Source organism: Neophocaena asiaeorientalis, unplaced genomic scaffold (assembly GCF_003031525.2).
Source record: "Neophocaena asiaeorientalis asiaeorientalis breed wild unplaced genomic scaffold, Neophocaena_asiaeorientalis_V1.1 scaffold801, whole genome shotgun sequence".
In the NCBI taxonomy this organism is placed as follows: Eukaryota; Metazoa; Chordata; class Mammalia; order Artiodactyla; family Phocoenidae; genus Neophocaena; species Neophocaena asiaeorientalis.
The window spans coordinates 411,312-435,911 of NW_020174376.1; the positions used below are offsets into that span (position 1 = coordinate 411,312).

The 24,600-nt window shown below is 39.7% G+C and overlaps 1 protein-coding gene across 1 annotated transcript in view; it reads left to right on the top strand.

Moving 5' to 3' along the window:
• The window catches only part of KIF4A (kinesin family member 4A), a 122,684-nt gene that overhangs the window by 52,928 nt on the left and 45,156 nt on the right, over window positions 1–24,600 (top strand). The window contains exons 9-14 of the mRNA XM_024756346.1: window positions 252–313; window positions 12,586–12,718; window positions 14,423–14,481; window positions 14,592–14,697; window positions 19,283–19,339; window positions 20,522–20,707. Coding sequence (XP_024612114.1) covers window positions 252–313; window positions 12,586–12,718; window positions 14,423–14,481; window positions 14,592–14,697; window positions 19,283–19,339; window positions 20,522–20,707 — 603 coding nt within the window. The remainder of the gene's footprint in view (window positions 1–251; window positions 314–12,585; window positions 12,719–14,422; window positions 14,482–14,591; window positions 14,698–19,282; window positions 19,340–20,521; window positions 20,708–24,600) is intronic.

The window sequence follows — 24,600 nt, forward strand, 5'->3', positions numbered from 1 at the left end:
TTTTTTGCGGTACGCGGGCCTCTCACTGCTGTGGCCTCTCCCGTTGCGGAGCACAGGCTCTGGATGCGCAGGCTCAGCGGCCATGGCCCACGGGCCCAGCCGCTCCGCGGCATTTGGGATCCTCCCAACCGGGGCATGAACCCGTGTCCCCTGCATCGGCCGGCGGACTCCCAACCACTGCGCCACCAGGGAAGCCTGATAAGTAACTTTTGATTGGTAACTAGCTGACTATTTTTCTTTGCCTGTTCCAGGTACAACAGCTACAGGTCTTGTTGCTGCAAGCCCATGGAGGTACCCTGCCTGGATCTATAAAGTAAGAGTCATAGACTAATTTTAAATGTATATTCTAACAGAGCCTTTTTCTCCTTATGATTGTTTTCCCCTGATATTCTAAAGTTTCTGGTAGCACTTGGTGTCAAAGTAGGGAACTTAACAAACTTGCTGTCTATTTAGGACTAGCTAGTTAGCTTTGAGACAACCTGGTATAATAGAAAGAGCATAGGTTCTGGCCTCAGAAATTTATTAATTGGAATTCTACTATGAGGAAGAGCTGTCTCTCCCTCCCACCATTTATCTATTTCATTATGTATTTATAGCCATATAGACTCATGGGTATTTATTTTATTCTATGCATTAACATCCAATACTAGCATTATGTTTTATTGCTTGTTTTATTTGTTGTTTCTGCTTTGTCCACTAGGAGCTCCTTCAGGGTGGCTGTTGTATTCTTTAACATGGTATCAAGTTTTTAAGCATTTCTACCAGATATTCCACACCTGTCTTCTATTTTCCCTGCCCCAATTCTGGAATCAACCATATGTCCAAGGAGCCCTGGGTTTTTTTTTTTTTTTGGAAAATGGTGTTTAGAAACCAGATCTGGGTGCTAGGTGTGCTCATTGTTACTGAGAAGTCATTACTTCTAGGCCCTCTCAGTGAGTAGAGCTAGGAAATATCTGTATGTATAGTAATCCACACATATATCTATATTTTTATGTCTATCTAACTGTGTATATATTAAAAACCATGATTTTAGACTGATACCTCTGATTCCAGTCCAACACTACAGGGTTTATTCTAATCCTCCCGCTCTCCTTATTTATAACTTCTTTCTCTAGCAGTGAAAAACCAGCTCTCCTTATCTGCATTCTATTTACTTACTTGTTCAGTTCTAGTATACATGTAAAATAATTTTGGAATTGCTAGCCCATACCCCTGTGAGAAACACTTTTAGGAACTAGATTACAGCATATATGTATAATTCTTTTGTCTTTAGGCTTAGAATATCCAGGCAAGATATTGTTTCCCAGACTTACTGTTTGTATTCCATTGTGGGTTCCCACTACATCTTGCTTGGTTAGTTTTAATTGTTTGTTTATATTTTGGGTATATGAAGTGTATGTGAAACATTATCATGGTCTAAGAGTCAGAGTTTTACAAAAAGATATACTCAGAGCAGAGAAATGCAAATCAAAACCAAAATGAGATATCACCATACACCTGTCAGGATGGCTACTATGAAAAACAAAAAATAACAAAAAGTAACAAATGTTGGAAAGGATATGAGGAGGATGTGGAGAAATTAAATTAGAACCTTTGTGCACTGTTGAAAGGATTGTAAAATGGTGTAACTGCTATGGAAAACAGTATGGAGGTTCCTCAGAAAATTAAAAATAGAACTACCATATGATCCAGCAATCACACTTCTGGGTATATATCCAAAAGAATCGAAAACAGGGTCTCAAAGAGATATTTGCATACCCATGTTCATAACAGCACTATTCATAATAGCTAAGAGGGATTTCCCTGGTGGTTCACTGGTTAAGAATCTGCCTTCCAATGCAGGAGACGTGGGTTCGATCACTGGTTGGGGAACTAAGATCCCACATTCTGTGGGGCAACTAAGCCTGCACACTCTGGGGCCTGCATGCCACAGCTAGAGAGCCCGTGCGCAGCAGCTGCTGAGCCCCTGCACTCTGGAGCCCACACACCTCAACCAGAGACAAGCCTGCACACAACAAAGAGCCCACGTGCTGCAACGAAAGATCCTGCATGCCACAACTAAGACCTGATGCAGCCAAATAAGTAAATAAAGATTTTTTTTAAAGTAGCTAACAACTTCCCTGGTGGCACAGTGGTTAAGAATCCGCCTGCCAATGCAGGGCACATGGGTTCATGCCCTGGTCCAGGAAGATCCCACATGCCGTGGAGCAACTAAGCCCGTGCGCCACAACTACTGTGCTCTAGAGCCTGCGAGCCACAACTACTAAGCCCGCATGCCGCAACTACTGAAGCCCATGCGCCTAGAGCCCATGCTCCACAACAAGAGAAGCCACCACAATGAGAAGGCTGTGCACCGCAATGAAGAGTAGCCCCTGCTTGCTGCAACTAAAGAAAGCCTGCATGCAGCAGTGAAGACCCAATGGAGCCAAAAATAAATAAATAAATAATAAATTTATTTTAAAAAAAGAATATAGGAAGGGCTTAAACACCTTCCTATATTCTATAAAAACTAACTAACTAACTAAATAAAAAGTAGCTAAGAAGCAGAAGCAATACAGATGTCCATCAGTGTATGAATGGATAAATAAAATGTGGTATATACATACAACAGAATATTATTCAGCCTTAAAAAGGAAGGAAATCCTATCACATGTTACAACATGAATGAAACTTGAGGGCGTTATGTAAGTGAAATAAGCCAGTCACAAAAAGACAAATACTGTATGATTCCACTTATATAAGGAATTTAAAGGACTTGAATTCATAGAAATGGAAACTAGCATGGTGGTTACCAGGGGCTAGGGGAGGGGGAAAAAGGGAGTTGTTATTTAATGGGTATATAATTTGAGTTTTACAAGGTGAAAAAGTTCTGGAGATCTATTTCACAGCAATGTAAATATACTTAATGCTGCTCAACTGTACACTTAAAAATGGTTAGGACGGTAAGTTTTATGTTATATGTTTTTTACCACAATTTTTTAATGTAAATTTATTTATTTATTTATTTTTCCCTGCATTGGATCTTCATGGCTGCACGTGGGCTTTCTCTAGTTGTGGCAAGCGGGGGCTACTCTTCCTTGCGTTGTGTGGGCTTCTCATTGCGGTGGCTTCTCTTGTTGTGGAGCACGGGCTCTAGGTGTGGGGGCTTCAGTAGTTATGGCATGCGAGCTCAGTAGTTGTGGCTCACGGGCTCTAGAGCACAAGCTCAGGAGTCGTGGCGCACTGGCTTAGTTCCTCCACGGCATGTGGGAATATTCCCAGACCAGGGATCAAACCCATGTCCCTTGCATTGGCTGGCATATTTTTTTTTTTTTGCGGTACGCGGGCCCCTCACCATTGTGGCCTCTCCCTTTGCGGAGCACAGGCTCCGGACGCGCAGGCTCAGCGGCCATGGCTCACGGGCCCAGCCGCTCCGCGGCATGTGGGATCTTCCCAGACCGGGGCACGAACCCGTGTCCCCTGCATCGGCAGGCGGACTCTCAACTACTGCGCCACCAGGGAAACCCTGGCTGGCATATTTTTAACCACTGTGCCAACAGGGAAGTCCCCACAATTTTTAAGGAAAAAAAACCTACAAGAGAACTAGAAGAAAATATAGGCAAAGTTCTGTGTGCACATAGGTGAAGGTAAAGAGCATTAGAAGCAGTGGCACAAAACTAAAATAATAGACTGGGGGGTGTGTGTGGAGAGTTGTTGTATAATGGGTATGGAATTTCAGTTTTACAAGGTGAAAAACTTTTGGAGATCCCTTGCACAACAATGTGAATATACTTAACATTGTTGAACTGTACACTTAAAGTTTACTGGTTAAGATGGTAACTTTTATGTTATGCTTTTTACCACAATATTTTTTAAATTTTATTGTATTTATTTTTTTAAACAGCAGGTTCTTATTAGTCATCAATTTTATACACATCAGTGTATACATGTCAATCCCAATCACCCAATACAGCACACCACTATCCTCACCCCACCGCGGTTTTCCCCCGTTGGTGTGCATACGTCTGTTCTCCACATCTGTGTCTCTATTTCTGCCTTGCAAACGGGTTCATCTGTACCATTTTTCTAGATTCCACGTATATGCGTTAATATATGATATTTGTTTTTCTCTTTCTGACTTACTTCACTCTGTATGAGAGTCTCTAGGTCCATCCACGTCTCTGCAAGTTACCCAATGTCATTCCTTTTTATGGCTGAGTAATATTCCATTGTATATATGTGCCACATCTTCTTTATCCGTTCATCTGTCGATGGGCATTTAGGTTGCTTCCATGACCTGGCTATTGTAAATAGTGCTGCAGTGAACATTGGGGTGCATGTGTCTTTTTGAATTATGGTTTTCTCTGGGTATATGCCCAGTAGTAAGATTGCTGGATCATATGGTAATTCTATTTTTAGTTTTTTAAGGAACCTCCATTACTGTTCTCCATAGTGGCTGTATCAATTTACATCCCCACCAACAGTGCAAGAGGGTTCCCGTTTCTCCACCCCCTTTCCAGCATTTGTTGTTTGTAGAGTTCCTGATGATGCCCATTCTAACTGGTGTGAGGTGATACCTCGTTGTAATTTTGATTTGCATTTCTCTGATGATAAGTGATGTTGAGCAGCTTTTCATGTGCCTTTTGGCCATCTGTATGTCTTATTTGGAGAAATGCCTACTTAGGTCTTCTGCCCATGTTTTGATTGGGTTGTTAGTTTTTTTTAATATTGAGCTTCATGAGCTGTTTATATATTTTGGAGATTAATCGTTTGTCCATTGATTCGTTCACAAATATTTTCTCCCATTCTGAGGGTTGTCTTTTCCTCTCATTTATAGTTTCCTTTGCTATGCAAAAGCTTTTAAGTTTCATTAGGCCCTGTTTGTTTGTTTTTGTTTTTATTTTCATTACTCTAGGAAATGGGTCAAAAAAGATCTTGCTGTGATTTATGTCAAAGAGTGTTCTTCCTGTGTTTTCGTCTAAGAGTTTTATAGTGTCAGGTCTTACATTTAGGTCTTTAATCCACTTTGAGTTTATTTTTGTGTATGGTGTTAGGGAGTGTTCTAATGTCATTCTTTTACATATAGCTGTTCAGTTTTCCCAGCACTACTTATTGAAGAGACTGTCTTTTCTCCATTGTATATCCTTGCCTCCTTTGTCATAGATTAGTTGACCATAGGTGCGTGGGTTTATCATGGGCTTTCTATCCTGTTCCACTGATCTGTATTTCTGTTTTTGTGCCAGTACCATATTGTCTTGATTACTGTAAATTTGTAGTATAGTCTGAAGTCAGGGAGTCTGATTCCTCCAGCTCCAGTTTTTTTCCCTCAAGACTTCTTTGGCTATTCGGGGTCTTTTGTGTTTCCATATAAATTGTGAAATTTTTTGTTCTAGTTCTGTGAGAAATGCCAGTGGTAGTTTGATAGGGATTGCAATGAATCTGTAGATTGCTTTGGGTAGTATACTTATTTTCACAATATTGATTCTTCCAATCCAAGAACATGGTATATCTCTCCATCTGTTTGTGTTGTCTTTAATTTCTTTCATCAGTCTCTTATAGTTTTCTGAATACAGGTCTTTTACCTCCTTAGGTAGGTTTATTCCTAGGTATTTTATTCTTTTTGTTGCAATGGTTGGTGAATGGGATTGTTTCCTTAATTTCTCTTTCTGATCTTTCGTTGTTAGTATATAGGAATGCAAGGGATTTCTGTGCATTAATTTTATATCGTGCAACTTTACCAAATTCATTGATTAGTTTTAGTAGTTTTCTGGTGGCATCTTTAGGATACTCTATGTATAGTATCTTGTCACCTGCAAACAGTGACAGTTTTACTTCTTCTTTTCCAATTTGTATTCCTTTTTTTTCTTTTTCTTCTCTGATTGCCATGGCTAGGACTTCTGAAACTATGTTGAATAATAGTGGCGAGAGTGGACATGCTTGTCTTTTTCCTGATCTTAGAGGAAATGCTTTCAGTTTTTCAGCATTGAGAATGTTTGCTGTGGGTTTGTCGTATATGGCCTTTATTATGTTGAGGTAAATTCCCTCTAGGCCCACTCTCTGGAGAGTTTTTATGATAAATGGGTGTTGAATTTTGTCAAAGCTTTCTCTGCATCTATTGAGATGATCAAATGGTTTTTATTCTTCAATTTGTTAATATGGTGTATCACATTGATTGATTTGGTATATTTAAGAATCCTTGCATCCTGGGATAAATCCCCCTTGGTCGTGGTGTATGATCCTTTTAATTTGTTGTTGGATTCTGTCTGCTAGTATTTTGTTGAGGATTTTTGCATCTATCTTCATCAGTGATATTGGTCTGTAATTTTCTTTCTTTGTGACATCTTTGTCTGGCTTTGGTATCAGGCTGTTTGTAGCCTCATAGAATGAGTTTGGGAGTCTTCCTTCTTCTGCAGTTTTTTCGAAGAGTTCGGGAGGGATAGGTGTTAGCTCTTCTCTAAATGTTTGATAGAATTCACCTGTGAAGCCATCTGGTCCTAGACTTTTGTTTGTTGGAAGATTTTTAATCACAGTTTCAATTTCATTACTTGTGATTGGTCTGTTCATACTTTCTATTTCTTCCTGGTTCAGTCTCAGAAGGTTATACCTTTCTAAGAATTTGGCCATTTCTTCCAGGTTGTCCATTTTATTAGCATAGAGTTGCTTGTAGTAGTCTCTTATGATGCTTTGTATTTCTGTGGTGTCTGTTGTAACTTCTCCTTTTTCATTTCTAATTTTATTGATTTTGAGTCCTCTCCCTCTTTTTCTTGATGAGTCTGGCTAAAGGTTTATCAATTTTGTTTATCTTCTCAAAGAATCAGCTTTTAGTTTTATTGATCTTTGCTATTGTTTTCTTTGTTTCTATTTCATTTATTTCTGCTCTGATCTTTATGATTTCTTTCCTTCTACTAACTTTGGGTTTTGTTTTTTATTTCTTTAGTTCCTTTAGATGTAACGTTAGATTGATTATTTGAGATTTTTCTTGTTTCTTCAGGTAGGATTGTATTGCTATAAACTTCCCTCTTAAAACAGCTTTTGCTGCATCCCATAGGTTTTGGATTGTCGTGTTTTCATTGTCATTTGTCTCTAGGTATTTTTTGATTTCCTCTTTTATTTCTTCAGTGATCTCTTGGTTATGTAGTAATGTATTGTTTAGCCTCCGTGTGTTTGTGTTTTTTACATTTTTTCTGTGTAATTTATTTCTAATATGATTTCAGTTTTCTTAAATTTACCAAGGCTTGATTTGTGACCCAAGATGTGCTTTATCCTGGAAAATGTTCCATGTGCAATTGAGAAGAAAGTGTAGCCTGCTGTTTTGGGATGGAATGTCCTATAAATATCAATTAAATCTATCTGGTTTATTGTGTCATTTAAAGCTTGTGTTTCCTTATTAATTTTCATTTTGGTTGATCTGTCAATTGGTGAAAGTGGGGTGTTAAAGTCCCCTACTATTATTGTGTTACTGTCTATTTTCCCTTTTATGGCTGTTAGCATTTGCCTTATGTATTGAGGTGCTCCTATGTTGCGTGCATAAATATTTACACTTGTTATATCTTCTTGGATTGATCCCTTGAACATTATGTATTGTCCTTGTTTGTCTCTTGTAATAGTCTTTATTTTAAAGTCTATTTTGTCTGATATGGGAATTGCTACTCCAGCTTTCTTTTGGTTTCCATTTTCATCGAATATCTTTTTCCATCCCCTCACTTTCAGTCTGTATGTGTCCCTAGGTCTGAAGGGGGTCTCTTGTAGACAGCATATATACGGATCTTTTTTTTGCATCCATTCCACCAGTCTATGTCTTTTGGTTGGAGCATTTAATCCATTTACATTTAAGGTAATTATCGATATGTATGTTTCTATTACCATTTTCTTAATTGTTTTGTGTTTGTTATTGTAGGTCTTTTCCTTCTCTTGTGGTTCATGCCTAGAGATGTTCCTTTAGGATTTGCTGTAAAGCTGGTTTGGTGGTGCTGAATTCTCTTAGCTTTTGTGTGTCTGTCAAGGTTTTAATTTCTCTGTCAAATCTGAATGAAATCCTTGCTGGGTAGGGTAATCTTGGTTGTAGGTTTTTCCCTTTCATCACTTTAAATATGTCCTGCCACTCCCTTCTGGCTTGCAGAGTTTCTGCTGAAGGATCAATGAACCTGTGTCCCCTGCCTTGGCAGGTGGATTCTTAACCACTGCACCATCAGGGAAGCCCCTAGAGAATTTTTAATTTCATTTTTTGTGTTGTTCATCATCGTTTGTTTGCTCTTTAGTTCTTCTACATCCTCGTTAAACGTTTCTTGTATTTTCTCCATTCTGTTTCCATGATTTTGGATCATCTTTCCTATCCTTACTCTGAATTCTTTTTCAGGTAGACTGTCTTTTTCCTCTTCATTTGTTTGGTCTGGTGGGTTTTTACCTTGCTCCTTCATCTGCTGCTTGTTTCTCTGTCTTCTCATTTTGCTTAACTTACCGTGTTTGGGGTCTTTTTGCAGGCTTGTAGTTTCCGTTGTTTTTGGGGTCTGCCCCCAGTGCTTAAGGTTTGTTCAGTGGGTTGTGTAGGTTTCCTGGTGGAAGGAACTGGTGCCTGTGTTCTGGTGGATGAGGCTGGATCTTGTCTTTCTGATGGGCAGGACTGCATCTTGTGGTGCGTTTTGGAGTGTCTGTGAACTTAGTATGATTTTAGGCAACCTCTCTGCTAATGGGTGGGGTTGAGTTCCTGTCTTGCTAGTTGTTTGGCATGGGGTATCCAGCACTGGAGATTGCTGGTTGTTGAGTGGAGCTGGGTCTTAGCATTGAGACAGAGATCTCTTGGAGAGCTCGTGCCAATTGATATTACGAGGTCTCTGGTGGTCCAGTGTCCTGAACTCAGCTCTCCCACCTCAGAGGCTCAGGCCTGACACCCAGCCGGAGCACCCAGACCTTGTCAGCCACACGGCTGGAGTGCCTTTAGAATTGGGGAAGCTGACCTGCAGTGGCTCTCCTTCTGCACTGCACATTAGAATCAGCTGCTCCTTCCTTGTTTTGCCCCAAAGGCAGTGTTCCACAGGGAAAAACAGTGGCCTTGAAAATAGTCACAGCTCTGAGATGACCTTTTTTCCCCCTTTGTGCTTAGTTGGGATTCACTTGCTCACAGGGGCCATGTGCAGAGGCCTCTCACCTGGCTCTTCTGACTGGAGTTCCTAGTGCAGAATGGCTGCCACCAACACCTCAGCTCAGGCGGGCCAAAAAATTACTCTTTATGTAGTAAAAAGTTTATCCATCATTTTTTTATTGCCTCCAGATATTTTAGCCTCTAGATTTATTGAGATATAATTTACATACCATTAAATTAACTAATTTTAAGTGTACAATTCAATGGTTTTTAGTAAACTTACAGAGTTGTACAACTATCACCACAATCCAATTCTGGAACATTTCCGTCACCCCAGAAAGATCCCTTGTGCCCATTTGCACTCACTCCTGTTCCCACTCCCAGCGCCAGGTAATCACTAATCTGCTGTCTTTTTCTACACGATTTGCCTATTGTGGACATTTCATGTATGTGGAATCTTACAGTATGTGGACTTTTTGTCTGGCTTCTTTCATCTATAATGTTTCTGAGATTATCAGTACTTCATTCCTTTTCGTTGCTAAATAGTATTCCATTGTCTGGATATACCACATTTTGTCTATCCATTTACCAGTTCATGGACTTTTGGGTTGTTTCAACTTTGTGAATATTATGAATTATGCTTCCATGAATATTCACTTGCAAGTTTTTGTATGGACATATGTTTTTTATTGGGTAGATACCTAGAAGTGGAATTTCTGGGTTGTATGTTTAACTTTTAAAGAAACTGCCAAACTGTTTTCCAAAGTCGCTACACTGTTTACATTCTCCTCATGTTTCTGGATTTTGCTTCATAGTTAAGAAGCTTTCTCTATGCCAAGATTAAAGAGGAAATCACCCATGTTTTCTTCTAGTACTTGTGTTGGTTTTATTTTTTACATTTCATTTTTCCATTTGGAGTTTATACTTGTGTTTGGTGTGGACCTATTTTCTTTTAATGTCCTTATTTTCAATAACTCAATCATTTTTTCTGATTATAAAAGTGATACCTTGCTTCTTGTAGGACATTTAGAAAAGTATAAAGAATAAATCTTAAAATTTGTCATAGTTTTATCACCCAGAAATGACTGCCCTTCTCTTTGTAACTCTCCCTCTTTGGGTCATTTAATCTTGGTTTTCTGATAATATTTTTTAAATGTTGGATAAAGGAACTGAGGAAAGCTTGGATCTCTTAAAGGGTCTCCTAAAGACCTGTTCTAGTATAGCCAGTTTAGAAGCAATTGACCCATCTTTTCTTTCAATTTAGCACAGACCTGTTTCATGTAAGACAAGACTAATGAAAACCATTCCAGACTTCCAACTACCTAGAATATCCTATAGGATATAGTTTTAGCTACAAAAGTAACAGATTCTAAGAAACAGTTGATGAATGAAACAATGTAACTCAATTGTTCAATGTTTTACAGAGAAATAATGATGCTACTTTTCTCAAAAATGTATATTTATATCTTTAGAGACATTTCTTAAGGCTTTTTACAAAATGTACAGTTTATATACATGATTTTTTTTTTGCTTTTTTCCTTAGGTTATATTCTTTTCTTTGTGAATGTGTGTCATTGAAGCTTTTGTATAGATTTTCTGCACGTGTTTGTCAATTTTCACATGCTCAACTGAGGAATCCTACTAGCATTGGCAATTAAATAGCATCTGAAAGAGGAAACATTGGTTTACATTATATTTTCCCCGGTTTAGAGAAACCTTGGAAATTTTTAGAGGAAAAAAACTATTGAGTTAAAAGTATCATTACTTTGGAGCTTGTCAACTTGCATGAATGATGTGTGGAAGTTTTCAGTTTAATAACAATAAAGAAATCAGAGCAATCTAAACTAACACTAAATTTACTCGTAGTTTATTTTTATAATCCACAGTTGAACATTCCTTCATAAGAGTTCTAGTAAATTCTCAAGAATGTAATGAAACCCTATGGTGTGGCTTTGCTCTTAACTTTTGATAAAGAACATGCTAAGATCTTCTATAAGACTTCATGGAAATCTTAAACTGGGTGAGAGGGCATCTGTTCCTGAAATCCTTTTCTGTCCTTTCTTGAGATTGAGAACAGCTGTTCCCTGTCCTTATTTTCTCTTTATTATATCCTTGACAACTATTCATTTTCCCCTTCCATTTCCTTCAGATCAAGTCTTCATGTTTCTTCTGATCTTTTTTTGCCAGTCCTATTTTCTAGTCTTTTGAGCAATTAATCCCAGTGGATTACAAAAAAAGCAAATCAAAACTGCTTCTTATTGATCTGTTTCAGTAGTCTGGAACTGATAGCAAGTAATCTGTATAAATGCCAAAAGTTCTTTGAAGCTATTTCTGTCCCTTCCACTCCTATTTGAAATTAATACTATTGTTGCCACCACCCACTCTAAGCCATTAAAAATTGATAGACAAATGAACAGGAGGCTGTGGGTCATCAGTTTGAAGGGAGGCAAGCATTTAGAAGGGAGCACTTGTTTATGGAGAGTTGTGAAATGTGTTCTTAGTGGCCACAGGTCATCATTTCAACTTTTTCACTCCTTAAATGCTATTTCCCTAACTTTACAGCAAATAGGTAATTGACTTATGTTGATTAGCTTAAATTTTGACCCTTAGCAGTGTCACTTCTACCTCCCCCATACCTCTTCCTTCTCTAGTTCCCTAATCTTTAATGAGGGATTGAGAATGAGAAGCCAGAGAGAACATGTATCTTAGCTATTAGTTAGCCTTTACTTCTTACCTACATAGCATAAATAGAAAGATCTTAAACCAAGATCCTAAACCTAGAGGTTAGTCATTCTTGTTGCAACCATTTCTTGCTCTGAATTATTACCTTCCTCCAAACCATTAATTTAAAGTAGTTCAGGCATACATTTTTATTTATCCAATATACTACCTGGCTGGAAGTATACATTGGAATGAACGCTTTTTCTAGACTTCTGGGGGGTAATTTTAAACCAATCCCACCCTAAGGCCTATGGGATATATATTTTTATCCACCTTTGATATAACTGTTATCAATCGGGAACTTTTCTTTTCTTTTTTTTTTTTGGCTGCATTAGGTCTTCACTGCTGTGCATGGGCTTTTCTCTAGTTGTGGCAAGCGAGGGCTACTGTTCATTGCAGTGCATGGGCCTCTCATTGTGGTGGCTTCTCTTGTTGCGGAGCACGGGCTCTAGGCATGCAGGCTTCAGTAATTGCAGCACACAGGCTCAGTAGTTGCATCACACAGGCCCTAAAGTACGCGGGCTTCAGTAGTTGCAGTGCGTGGGCTCAGTAGTTGAGGCATGTGGGCTCTAGGGCATGCAGGCTTCAGTAGTTGTGGCACGCGGGCTCAGTAGTTGCGGCTCGCAGGCTCTAGAGTGCAGACTCAGTAGTTGTGGGGCATTGGCTTAGTTGCTCCACGGCATGTGGGATCTTCCCGGACCAGGGATCGAACCCGCGTCCCCTGCATTGGCAGGCATATTCTTAACCACTGTGCTACCAGGGAAGTCCACAAGTACTTTTCTAATATGTTACTTTCTTTGTCTTAGTGTGGAACCATCAGAGAATCTACAATCCCTAATGGAGAAGAATCAGTCACTGGTAGAGGAGAATGAAAAATTAAGTCGTGGTCTAAGTGAGGCTGCTGGTCAGACAGCCCAGATGTTGGAGAGGATCATTTTGGTGAGGCTTCAAGACTAAACTACTACCAGTCTGGACATTTACTAACTTTAGTTTCTGAAATACTTAACATGCTTCTCATTATGAGAGACAAGTTACATGGAAAGAAATGAATTAATATTACCATATCCTCCCTGGAGCCCCCTCCAGGGAAAATCCAAGAACATTTAATCAAACATACAGAAAAATTAAAAGACTTATGCCGTGAACACATATATATCTACCACAAAGAATCTACATGAAGCCTATTTTAAAGTGGATTTGTTCTAAAATATCAGAGAGGAAAGAACCAGGTCCTTCTGTCACCTTAAGTTCTGCCTAATCATCCATAATACCAAGTAATTCTCCTCACTAAGATTTTAGTTCCTTTTTATCTCCCTTCCCCTAATGTCACATTTCATATCCCATCCTAACAGCTGCCATGGAGAGAGAAAACATCTGGAAAATTAATTTTAACTCCTTTTACATATGGTTAATTTTCAAATAGTGGATCACTATGTAACTGACTACACCAGTTCTGTGTCCTACTACATGTGTGATAGTACCCTCCTGGATCAGTGTGTGTGGGCTCTGTCACTAACATTGTTCTACTAGTCTAAATACAACTCAATATTTGATAGCACAGCGATTGCCAGAAGTAAAAATGAGTTCCCACCAAAATGTAATTGAACATCTGTAATTTATACACCTTCACGAATCAGTGTACTCCAGTCAAGGAAGAGTAACCTGCTTAAAGATTTCTTTAAAGGGGGCCAAATCCTAGGTCCATTGTAATGTCCATTACTAGCAGAAGGGTGAAAATGGGATCTAGGGGATTTTTTTATATACAGTTTTCTATCTCCAGTGCTACATTTTGTGTCTTTGAAGTAACTCTAGAAGCTGTGCTTCACATGTGAGTGTGGCTCACATAACAGACAGTACTTGTTATTCTAGCCGTGTACCCATCTGACCTTTATAAGGTTGTTACAATGGCTGCCCAATAGGTTTATTGTTTGATGTCTTGTCAGAACTTCATAACGAGCACAACAGTTTTGTCCTATATAAACCATCCTTCCCAAATCTGTTGCAGCATCTAGCATGTTACAGATACTGTGACTGAAATAAAATGGAAAATATCAGTAACCCTTCCCAAAACGTAGCTGCCTCTCTGCCATTTCTTCTTCTCTGCCATCATTCTTATGCCTCATCTTTTTCTTGCTTTCTTTTGCTAAAACTAGTCTACCATATCACATAGTGTAACTTGAAAAAACCCTCAGCTCATATTCAATGTGAGGCCCTTTTATGTTTTAAATGTCCTTATGGTGGGGCTAGGGAACAGTGTAGTGTAGGAGGCAGTTTTAAAGCAAGTGGGTTTTTTGCAAACAGCAGGGCGTAGCATGCCAGGAAGTATTGCTTTTTCCCCCAGTTGCAAAGTTCTGTATGGAATTAAGGCTTCACGCTCCACCCTATAGTCTGAGCTTCATGGCAAGCATAAGACCCAGCTGCTTGGAAGCTATTTTTAGTAGCTCATGTTGACTGAAGGGCTAATTTCCATGACTGTTAAAAAACACATTTCTCGCTAAATAACCAAAGCCCACTAAATCCTCTATTACAGCAAAGGAGTTAGTCTCTCTACCTAGGTTTTAATCCATAGGAGCAGAAGAGAGGGCCTAATTAGGTGAGGCTGTCAGGCAGTGCCACTGATGATCTCCTGGGTCTTTGTTGCAGACAGAACAAGCGAATGAAAAAATGAACGCCAAGCTAGAAGAGCTCAGGAAGCATGCAGCGTAAGTTTCCTACCAGATGTTTGTGACCTATACCACCTTAGTACATAATCATGGACCCACTGGCCTTTGCAGTATGATTAACCCTTGGGTTCCTTTGCTTGAATTTTCAGCTGCAAAGTGGATCTTCAAAAGCTAGTGGAGACTTTGGAAGACCAAGAACTAAAAGAAAATGTAGAGATGATTCGTAACCTGCAGCAAGTGATTACCCAGCTCTCGGTAAGCCAAGTAGGGACAGTGTAAATAGGCATATTGCTTTCGTTTGTTTCTCTTGATGCATGTAAGCATGTCTAACTCTGCACCTTTTGCTGAAACAACTAGATTGTGAGCTGTTTGAGGACAAAGATCATGGATCATTGGATATGACCTGAATATTGAATTAGTTAAATCAAAACCACTCATAGATTACACGTGCAGTGGCACATTAATATTTCAGTATTCTAATCAAACACTGGAAGCAGCAACACTGGTGCAAAATTGCCTGGGTAGCATGAGCAGCAGTCATTGATTTGCTGTCTTTTCGGTGTAGGCTAACTTAATAAGAGGCCTTATACCATACCCCAATTTTAAATAAGCTGGGTTCTGACAGATAGCATAGAGCCTCCAGGAAATACCGTAGCTCTCTTTTATAACCAGTAATAAATTAGTTTGAATGATCATTCCACTATAAGTTCACATTTTTATTTATAGAACTAGTATAGTAGATGTCGGTGGGTTTTGTTGGGAGGGTGGTTGTTTGTTGTTTTTCCCAGAAGAAACATTCTTACAGTCCTACCATCCTAAAAGCCTCTTTTTATTTTTGGTGTTCCTTCTCTATCCTAGTACTTAAGCATAGATATTTTTTTGAAAAATTGAAATCATATTATGTTATGGGGTCATGGTTGGTAAAGGGGTTATGGTTTGTTTTGTTCCATCTATACCCTCTTGTTTATTATTCTGAAGCAGTAATGTGTATGTAAGTGCCTGGTAGTAATTCCTAGGTCTGAAACAGAGGTTTTAATTTTACCAGAACAGTGATTCTCTACCCCGGGTCTTGCCCAGTGTTTTCTAGAGTTGTCAAAAGGTTATCACAAAATCATCCGCATCTCTATTTTACTCTTAAAGAGTCAGTGAAAAAAATACCATACAATATTGTAAGGGGAATGGTTAGGATGGCCAGTTCAAGAAATTAAATGAGTAAACTTCCAAAAGACTAGAAAGCAGTGTTTTAGAATAAGTAGTACTGTACAAAATTATTACAGGTAGTCCAAGATGACAGTTCATTTTCCTAACAAACAGGCCATAGTAATTGAGAATCTGAGCTCCAAAGCCAGACAAACCCTGGTTTGAATCCCATTCTGCTACTCACTAGCTGTGTAACCTTGCTAAGTACTATATTGATATTGAAAGAAAATAATCCAAGTGACTCAAATCGAGGTTAAAGGCATTATTCAGCTGATGTACTCAGGGATCACCTGGACTCCAAATAACTCCCCGAGTTGAAATAGCATTGGAGTTTCATACAGTGAGAAGGGAGGGGTGTGATTCCTTGTGGTTTGTCTCAGTTGGCAGTTTTTGTTGTTAATTGCTGTGAATCTTTTGGTTGGACGATGCTCCAGTTTTCATGCTTCTTGCTCAAGAACACTGGTGCAATCCCATCCTGATAAATGTCCAATTATTTTCAAGAGTTGTTCTTGCAAGCCTTGTTGTTTGTCAGTTTGCCAAGGTTCACAGGTGGGAGAGGTGGCAAAAAACCCTCTCTCATGTCTGTTTTAATCCTCTTACATTAGCAATATGAGCAAAGTGTGGTGGGAGCCCAAAGGAAGGGGTGATTAACTGCCTAGAAAATTCAGGAAGAAAAAACTGGGTCCTAAAAAATGAATAGGACTTTGCCACACAGACAGAGGGGAAAGGACGATCTATACAGAGGAAAAGGTATATGCAAAAGCAAAGAGGTATGAATGTTTAGAACATGGTAAGAACTTCATTGTGGCTGAAGTATAGAATGTGTGCTAGAGAATGGCTATCCACAAGGTTAAATTTCACCATCTGTAATCGAGGTGAAGCATCTTATATATGAAAACTTTGTGTGAACTGCCTCAGAATTGAGATAATCTAGACTGAAGAACCCTACTGGAGCCAAATCTTATAAGATCAGAAAAGAGTAATCCAGGGCACCATTGTTCATGGCCACCACACTGATCTTAAAGGATTCCACGCCACCTCTTTGAGTCACATGGGAAAGATGAAGAAGGAAACTAATGGAACCAAGTTAACAATATAAGAGAAGGCATATCTTCAGTGAGGATCTGGCAGTATGACTGGTGCCTGGCATGACTGTGGAGGAAGTTGCTAGTGGTGGCTAGCTCAGAGGAACTCTAGAGAATTGCTGTGTCTGTCACTAAAATTCACTTGGCATGCGTAGCAGGAGGGTGCTAAAGATTGCCACAAGCTGATAAAGTCCCTGGCTTCCATCCACCATCATGGTCAGGTAGAGTAAACCCTTTTACCCTGGGCTCCTGCTGGACTCTTGAATCAGAGTTCTCTGTGTCTATTGTTTGGAGACCCTCCCAGCTACATATTTGTTTGGAAATACACAACAATGTATCCTGTGGCTTTTACTGAGACTCACTACAGTGAAAGCAGAATGTTTTAAATGTAAGTGCTTGTGCCCTTCATTCTGGATTAAAACTATTTTTATTATAAGTGATGGTTGAACACCCTCTTTTCAGTTATGAAGGCAACCATTGTTCCTGGACCTTTCTCCTAGGGCTTTAAGTGCTAAACTGTACTATTTCTTCCTTTAAAATGTAATTCAGGCAAACCTTGTTGCAGTTACCTGTGAGGAAATTCATGCAGTCCTTTCAGTTCCCACAAAATCAAATTTTTTTTGTTTTTACCCCTTTCTCCAAGACCAGTTCCATAAAAAGCTTTTTGCATGCCCAGTAATGCTATTGCCTACAGCCCACAAGCACAAACTTCATTTTGGAGGGTATTACTGGTTAATGTAGCTCAACGTACCTGTTCCCGTAGTAGTCCTGTTCCCCTGACCATCACCTTCAGCAAATCATGTCTTTTTATTACAAGAGGTTCTCAGTAGCCTTAGAATGAGGGAGAAAGAGGCTGTTAGATTGAAATAAATCCTATTGTTATATATTTACATTTAGGATTATAAAGGCATAAACCTGCCATGTTCATGTAGAATGTGTCACCAAAGCTTAAACCTTAGCATTGTGAAATTTCACTGGGCCAAAAGGTAAACCCACAGTAACAACATGTCTTCTTCAGGGCATGTTGAATCGGATCTACTTGGATCCTGAGCCTCTGGAAGGTCCTAGAAAAAGTCTCCAAAAGCCAGTGTCATAGGCCCTACTAGTCTAGGATAGGTCTATAACTAGTCCTTTTACTGAGACTTACTGGGAGGGAGAAAAGGGTAACCATTAACCTATAATACATTGAAGTGCTCTGTTTTTTAAGAAGGATTTAGTATGTCCTGCCCTTGGAGAATCACCGGTAGTGTAAATCACGATGAGAAAGGATGTAGGAATACTGGGGCTTCCTTTGAATTCTCTTTGAGTCTCACTGGTTAGGAATTTCTGGGCAGAATAAGGGAAATGCTTTACAAACAGCATTTACTAAGGGCCTTTTTTTTTTTTTTTTTTGGCCACACTGTGTGGCATGCGGGATCTTAGTTCCCCGACCAGAGATCGAACCCGTGCCCCCTGCACTGGGAGCATGGAGTCTTAACCACTGGACCACCAGGGAAGTTCCATTAAGGGCCTCTTTCACTTCTTGCCTTAAAGGTACTAAGATTCAAGTTTCAACAACTATGTAATGTTTCACTGGGCTGGTGCCGGGACTCCCTGTGCTAACCCTAAATTCTTTCCTTGCTATTGAGCCAATAGCTCTTTCATCTATGACCTTAATCATGTGACATCCTGGAAATAATCCTTTCTTCCGAGGGCTTTTCAGAATCACTTAAACAGAAGTGGTAATCTTTATGTTGCAATGCCAAATAAAGCCTAAATTCCAGTGGGGAGAACAGAGCTTGCTCATATGAGAGCCTATAAATAAATTAGTCCTAATAAGTGGTTTTAGGTTTCCCTTTTAGGTGGTTGCTGTTCTAATGCTCAAAAAAGGAATGTGCCCTTCTCTGGGAGGGAATCAGTGCTTACCCTTTCCCTTCAACTAACCACTACCTCGAGTAGCTGCATATGATTGGTTCCTATGTATATGAGGGACAGAGTCTGAAGTGTGTCTGACTTAATGAGCACATTTTTCTGGGGCATTCACCTGTGGCGTTTATTTCCTTGTAGAGTGGGCTCTTGCTACCTTGACTGGATATAAGATAAAAATCAAAAATAATCCTTCATCCTATTCACTTTTCTGCTGCATTGCCTTTATTTGCTATGTCTGGTCTTAGGATGGTATGTCCATGAGAACTGGCTAGACCTGTACATTATAGAGGTAGACTTAGTGGTAAAAAACAGAAAAAGAAAGGGTAGAGTCTATAAAGTGGATTGAACTTTGGCCTGCTGGAATGGCTGTTTCACTCTAGCCCAGTGAACTCTGGCAGAGCAGGAGAGGTGCAATAAATATGTCAGTGGCCACATGACCCTATTTTTACGAAGACTGCACAATCAACCTTTATAAAAAAGACAGACCCTTGAGAAATGGGAAGTGGAAACATGGTTGTTGGGGTATATGTGACTACAGAATTGGTCCAACACCTTAAATGGTCTCTATATACACTTGAAAACAACTAAATAACCCATATAAAACCCACTAGTAAGCTCCTAAACTGAGATATCATTTCTCATTGCAGGATGAAACTGCTGCTTGTATGGCTGCAGCTATTGATACTGCAGTGGAACCAGAAGCGGTAAGTAATTGGCCCCTTTGTGTAGAACCAGGAGCTTTAGCTGTGCCATTTCTTATGATTTATCACTCACCTGAGGAAGAGACTTCCTGATTGCTACCATCCTCCATAGAATGCCTTGGAAATCCAGAAATCTTGAGTGTAAAACTCAGTTAACTATAAAATCCCTAACTTGGATAGTATCTCTCTCTAATAGTATAACTGCTAAGCAAAGCTTCTCAGGGTTGCCACTTTCCATATTTGCAGTCTGGCTTACTGATTTCTTATTAGATGCTAGTATTCTGCATCAACTGTCTAGCACATTAAGACGAAGAAGGAAACAAATTAGGAAATTATGGCAAAGTCAAAAAAGCATTAGAGAAGAAATGGAAGAAAATTTTTTCTCAACATATGTTTCTGTGGATGCAGTGGTTAAGGGCTAAAAGAACCAAGGAAAATATTTTGAGCATTCAAGTTGCAAGAATAGATAAAATGTGTTAGATATTGGCTGAAGGCTATAGAGCAGAGTCAGAATGAAAGGATGGACAGTGGTTTGCTTGAGACAGCTTTTTCTCCCTAAAACAAATATGTGTTGGTATTTTTTATATTCTGAAAGAAGAAAGATAGGAGGTAAATCAGGTGCCAGAGGTCAGCTCTGTGAGAATAAATGAAGCCTCTTCTCCATTTCCACCATTACCAAAGTGCCATTTCCAGAGCCCTCTCTCCTCTAATAAGGTGAAAGTAAGAAGTGTTGGCCAGGGCTTCCCTGGTGGCGCAGTGGTTGAGTCCACCTGCCGATGCAGGGGACACAGGTTTGTGCCCCAGTCCAGGAAGGTCCCACATGCCGCGGAGCGGCTAGGCCCATGAGCCATGGCCGCTAAGCCTGCGCGTCCAGAGCCTGTGCTCCGCAACGGGAGAGGCCACAATAGTGAGAGGCCCAAAACTTGGTTCACTCTAAAAGAATCAGTTAAAGGATATAAGAAATAAGGTTCTTGTGAGAACAGAGAAATAGGTTAGCTCAATTTACTTCTGATGTTTAAAGCAAATGTTTGAGAAGCTACAGTTTTAAAAGAACAGAGGTACTTAAAAAAAAAAAAGAACAGAGGTACTGGTAATGGAGAAGTGGCTGTGAGACTTGATGAAACAGTGCCTAAGGAACTCCAATTGCTTGTTCCTCTCACAACTCATTATACTGATCTTTTCCAGCAAGTGGAAATCAGTCCAGGGAGCAGCAGGTCTTCTGATGGTTTCACCACTCAGCATGCTCTACGTCAAGCTCAGATGTCTAAGGAGCTGGTTGAGTTGAATAAAGCCCTTGCACTGAAAGAGGCCCTAGCCAAGAAAATGAATCAGAATGACAGCCAACTACAGCCTATCGAGTTCCAGTACCAGGTACAATATTTACTAGGGCACGTAATGTTCATGTCTACCATCTCTCTTTAGTAGTATGGGAAGAAAGCAGGCACACCGTTTTTGATGATGACAGGGCAACATAATGTGCATAGTACAACTGGAGTTGTGCTGCTGGTTAAAAAAAGGATACATTTGGGCTTCCCTGGTGGCGCAGTGGTTGGGAGTCTGCCTGCCGATGCGGGGGACACGGGTTCGTGCCCCGGTCTGGGAGGATCACACATGCCGCGGAACGGCTGGGCCCGTGAGCCATGGCCGCTGAGCCTGCGCGTCCGGAGCCTGTGCTCCGCAGCGGGAGAGGCCACAACTGTGAGAGGTCTGCATACCACAAAAAAAAAAAAAAAAGGATACATTCAGTATAAAGAAACTGTAATTTTCTTTCATTTAATCTAATACCTTACTTATGCAACAGGTATTTAATAAATAGTTAGATAATGTTATAATAAATGTGGTCCCTACTTGTAGAGAAATTTTGTTCTAATAACTATGCTGGGATTCTAAGAAAGGTACATCTCTTAGTAGACGGTCTGGGTTATAGTGAGAATTATGAAGACACTTGTAGTGGATGTCACATGAGTTGGCAAATGGTTAAACTGCTTTTCCTAGTGGTAGTCCTAAGTGGCCCTTGCTAATTAATAATCAGGTCTTTACTTAAAGACAAGTCTTGGGCTTTTAGGTTGTCCACAAGGTTACCCTTGCTCCAGACCTTATTTTCCCCTGTAGCCTGGTATTTCCCATCCACAAAGGGATGTTAGCAGAACTGGTAGGGGGAAGGGTGGATTACTTTCCCATTCAGCCATATCCTATCATCCCCAAAGTCCTATATGCTGTTCTCGACAAATCCCTGTATTACTCATACATTTCTACCACCAGTTCCCCTAAGTTTTCAGAGTAAAAACAAGAAAAGTGTTTCTCCTAAATAATTTTCACCACTTTTTTTCCCATAGGGCAGAAGTTGCTTCCAAAATAATAACTGAGTTGCCAATAGAGGTGTTATTTCCTTTTTGTTATCACAGTCTTAACTTTTTTTTTTTGTCTTAACTTTTTTGAAACTTATTTTTTATTTATGTCACACAAATGCACGTATATCATTTTTACAGGTCAAATAGTACAATGCTCAGAAAAATAAAAGCAATCTCCTGCCCTACTACCTTCTCTCCTATTCCCTAGGCTTATAGTTTAAGTTCTTTAAGCTGTTTCTTCTGACATTTACCTCCAGATTTCTAGATAAGAGTTGGTAGTATAATTATGTTACTTTAAAATTTTTGGACATTTTCAATTGACTTCCCACTATGGGAGACGGGAATATAGCTCTCTTATACATACCCCCATGCACAGTGCCTCACCTCTATCTTTCAAAATGGTTATATCACACTTTTTGATTAAATGAATATTTAGTGTTTAAATTTTATGATTACGTAAGTTTTATAACTGAGCCACATAGTATACTATGATTCCATTTCCTTTCTTATACAGCCTTTTGCATTTCCTGAAGTTAATTTTGGGAGTTCCCTGGCAGTCCAGTGGTTGGGACTGGGGGCTTTCACTGCTGTGGGCCCGGGTCCAATCCCTGGTCGGGGAACTAAGATCCCTCAAGCCATGTAGCATGGCCAAAAATAATAATAATAATCACAATAGTAATAATAATCTCATTTTTTCATTTACTTAGTCTGCTATTTACCTGTCAATAATTTATCTCCAAACTTCTTAACAGAATTATAAAGCTCCTCTCAGTAGTCAAACATACCAGGTAATTTATCAATCCATTTCTTTCTTGAAGACAACCCTCTTGGAATCTTTTGTTCTGGTTTGCTTTCTCTGGGCCTACTGCCCAGCCATCAGCCTGGGACCGTCGTCCTGGGAACCTGCTTCACTTCTCATCTCTGTGTTGAAACCGATTCCATGTCTTCCTCATTCTTGGGCTACTTCTTTGTGTTGGTGGAGTACAACCCAAACAGCTTTTTGAGAAAGTGTACATGAAAGGAAAATGTTTTCAACCATTGCATGCCTGAAAATAGCTTTTTGTTGTTGTGGTGGTGGTGGTGTGGTGATGGTGGTGTTTCTTACACTTGTTAGTTTGGCTGGGTTTAGAATTCTACAGTGGAAATCGTTTTTCTTCAGAATTTTGAAGGCTTTGCTCCATGGTCTTCTATTTCCAATGTTGCTGTTTAGAAGTCCATTATAATTCCTGATTCTTTTTATTTGACCTGTATTTTCCTCCCCTCTGGCAACTTTCAGGATCTTTTCTTTATCCCCAAGTATTCTTTAATTTCACAATCATGTGCCTTGGTGTGGATCTGTTCTCACTTATTGTGCTTGGTGCTTGGTGGGTCCTTTCAATCTAGAAATTTGTATTCTTCTTTAGTGGGAAGTTTTCTTGTATTATTTCTTTAATAATGCCCACCTCTCTATTTTCTTTGTTTTTTCTTTTCTTTTTTTTAGTAAATTTATTTATTTTTGGGGCTACATTGGGTCTTCGTTGCTGCACATGGGCTTCCTCTAGTTGCGGCCAGCAGGGGCTACTCTTCACTGTGGTGTGTGGGCTTCTCATTGCGGTGGCTTCTCTTGTTGTGGAGCACAGGCTCTAGGTGTGTGGGCTTCAGTAGTTGTGCACGCGGGCTCAGTAGTTGTGGCTCACGGGCTTTAGAGTGCAGTCTCAGTAGTTGTGGCACACGGGCTTAGTTGCTCTGTGGCATGTGGGATCTTCCTGGACCGGGGATTGAACCCCTGTCCCCTGCATTGGCAGGCAGATTCTTAACCACTACGCCACCAGGGAAATCCCTGTTTTTTCTTTTCTTGCACTCCTCTTAGTCAGATATTGGATCTCTTAGATTTAGTCTCTGCTTTTCTTATCTCCTCTCTCCTATTTTCTATTTCTTTGTCTTTTTATTCCATTCTCTGGGAGATTTCCTTGCACTCCTTCTGGTGAATTTTTTTATTTGCCTATTTCTAAGATTTTTTTAAATTCTCTAATTGTTCCTTTTTATAGCCTTCTTTTCTTTTTTTTCATGGATGCAGTGCTCATCTCTAAGGATAGAAATTAAATTTTGTTGAAGTTTTCTTCTTCCTGCCTTGCCTCTGTTTCGTTCAAATTCCCCTCTTTAGTGTGTTTGATTTGGTCTTTCATGTAAGAAGCTTTCTTCAAATTTCCAGTGATCTTTGGTTGTCCATTCATATTTAACAGTGAGACACTAATAGCCAATAGGAAATTCTGTATGCATAGGTTTCTCTGGGCTGGTCAGTTTCCAATAAAGAAATCTTTCATTCTCTTGCCTGGAGTTGTGTGGGGAGAGTAGTAATATGCCCTATTTCTGGTAACTCAGAGGAAAAGAGGGAGTTGAAGTCTCTCCAGTTATATACAGACTTTTATTTAATCCCCTATCAGTAGTATGTTACTTTATCCCTGCCTTTTGCTGTGTCTGCTGCCTATGAGTCCAGCCTGTCAGGTTCAGCCTCTCCAGAGAGGAAACCTCTTCTCCTCTTTGTGGTGCTATGGTACAAATTAGCTTGTTACTTCTTGACATTTGTCCTATAGGAGTCATAGTTTAGCTTTTTCTACTCTAATTCAGTTACCACTTATCCAAAATATTTTCCTCATCCAAAAAAGTTTGTTTATATCTCTTGACTGCTCTCTTCATCCTTGTTGATTTATACCCTTTTGGGAGGTCATTTTAGTGGGTTTTCAGGAGAGAGCAAGTTAAATACATAGCTCAATCCTCCATACTAACAGGACATAAAATGCAGCCTTTTTTAGGTTGAATGTATTTTGGCCTTTCCAGGATAAATGAAGGATTAACGATAAGGCTGAGAAATTATTCCTCTCTTCTTGTACTCTTGCCTAGAAACGCAGGGACATATGTTCCCCCAGTGTACTT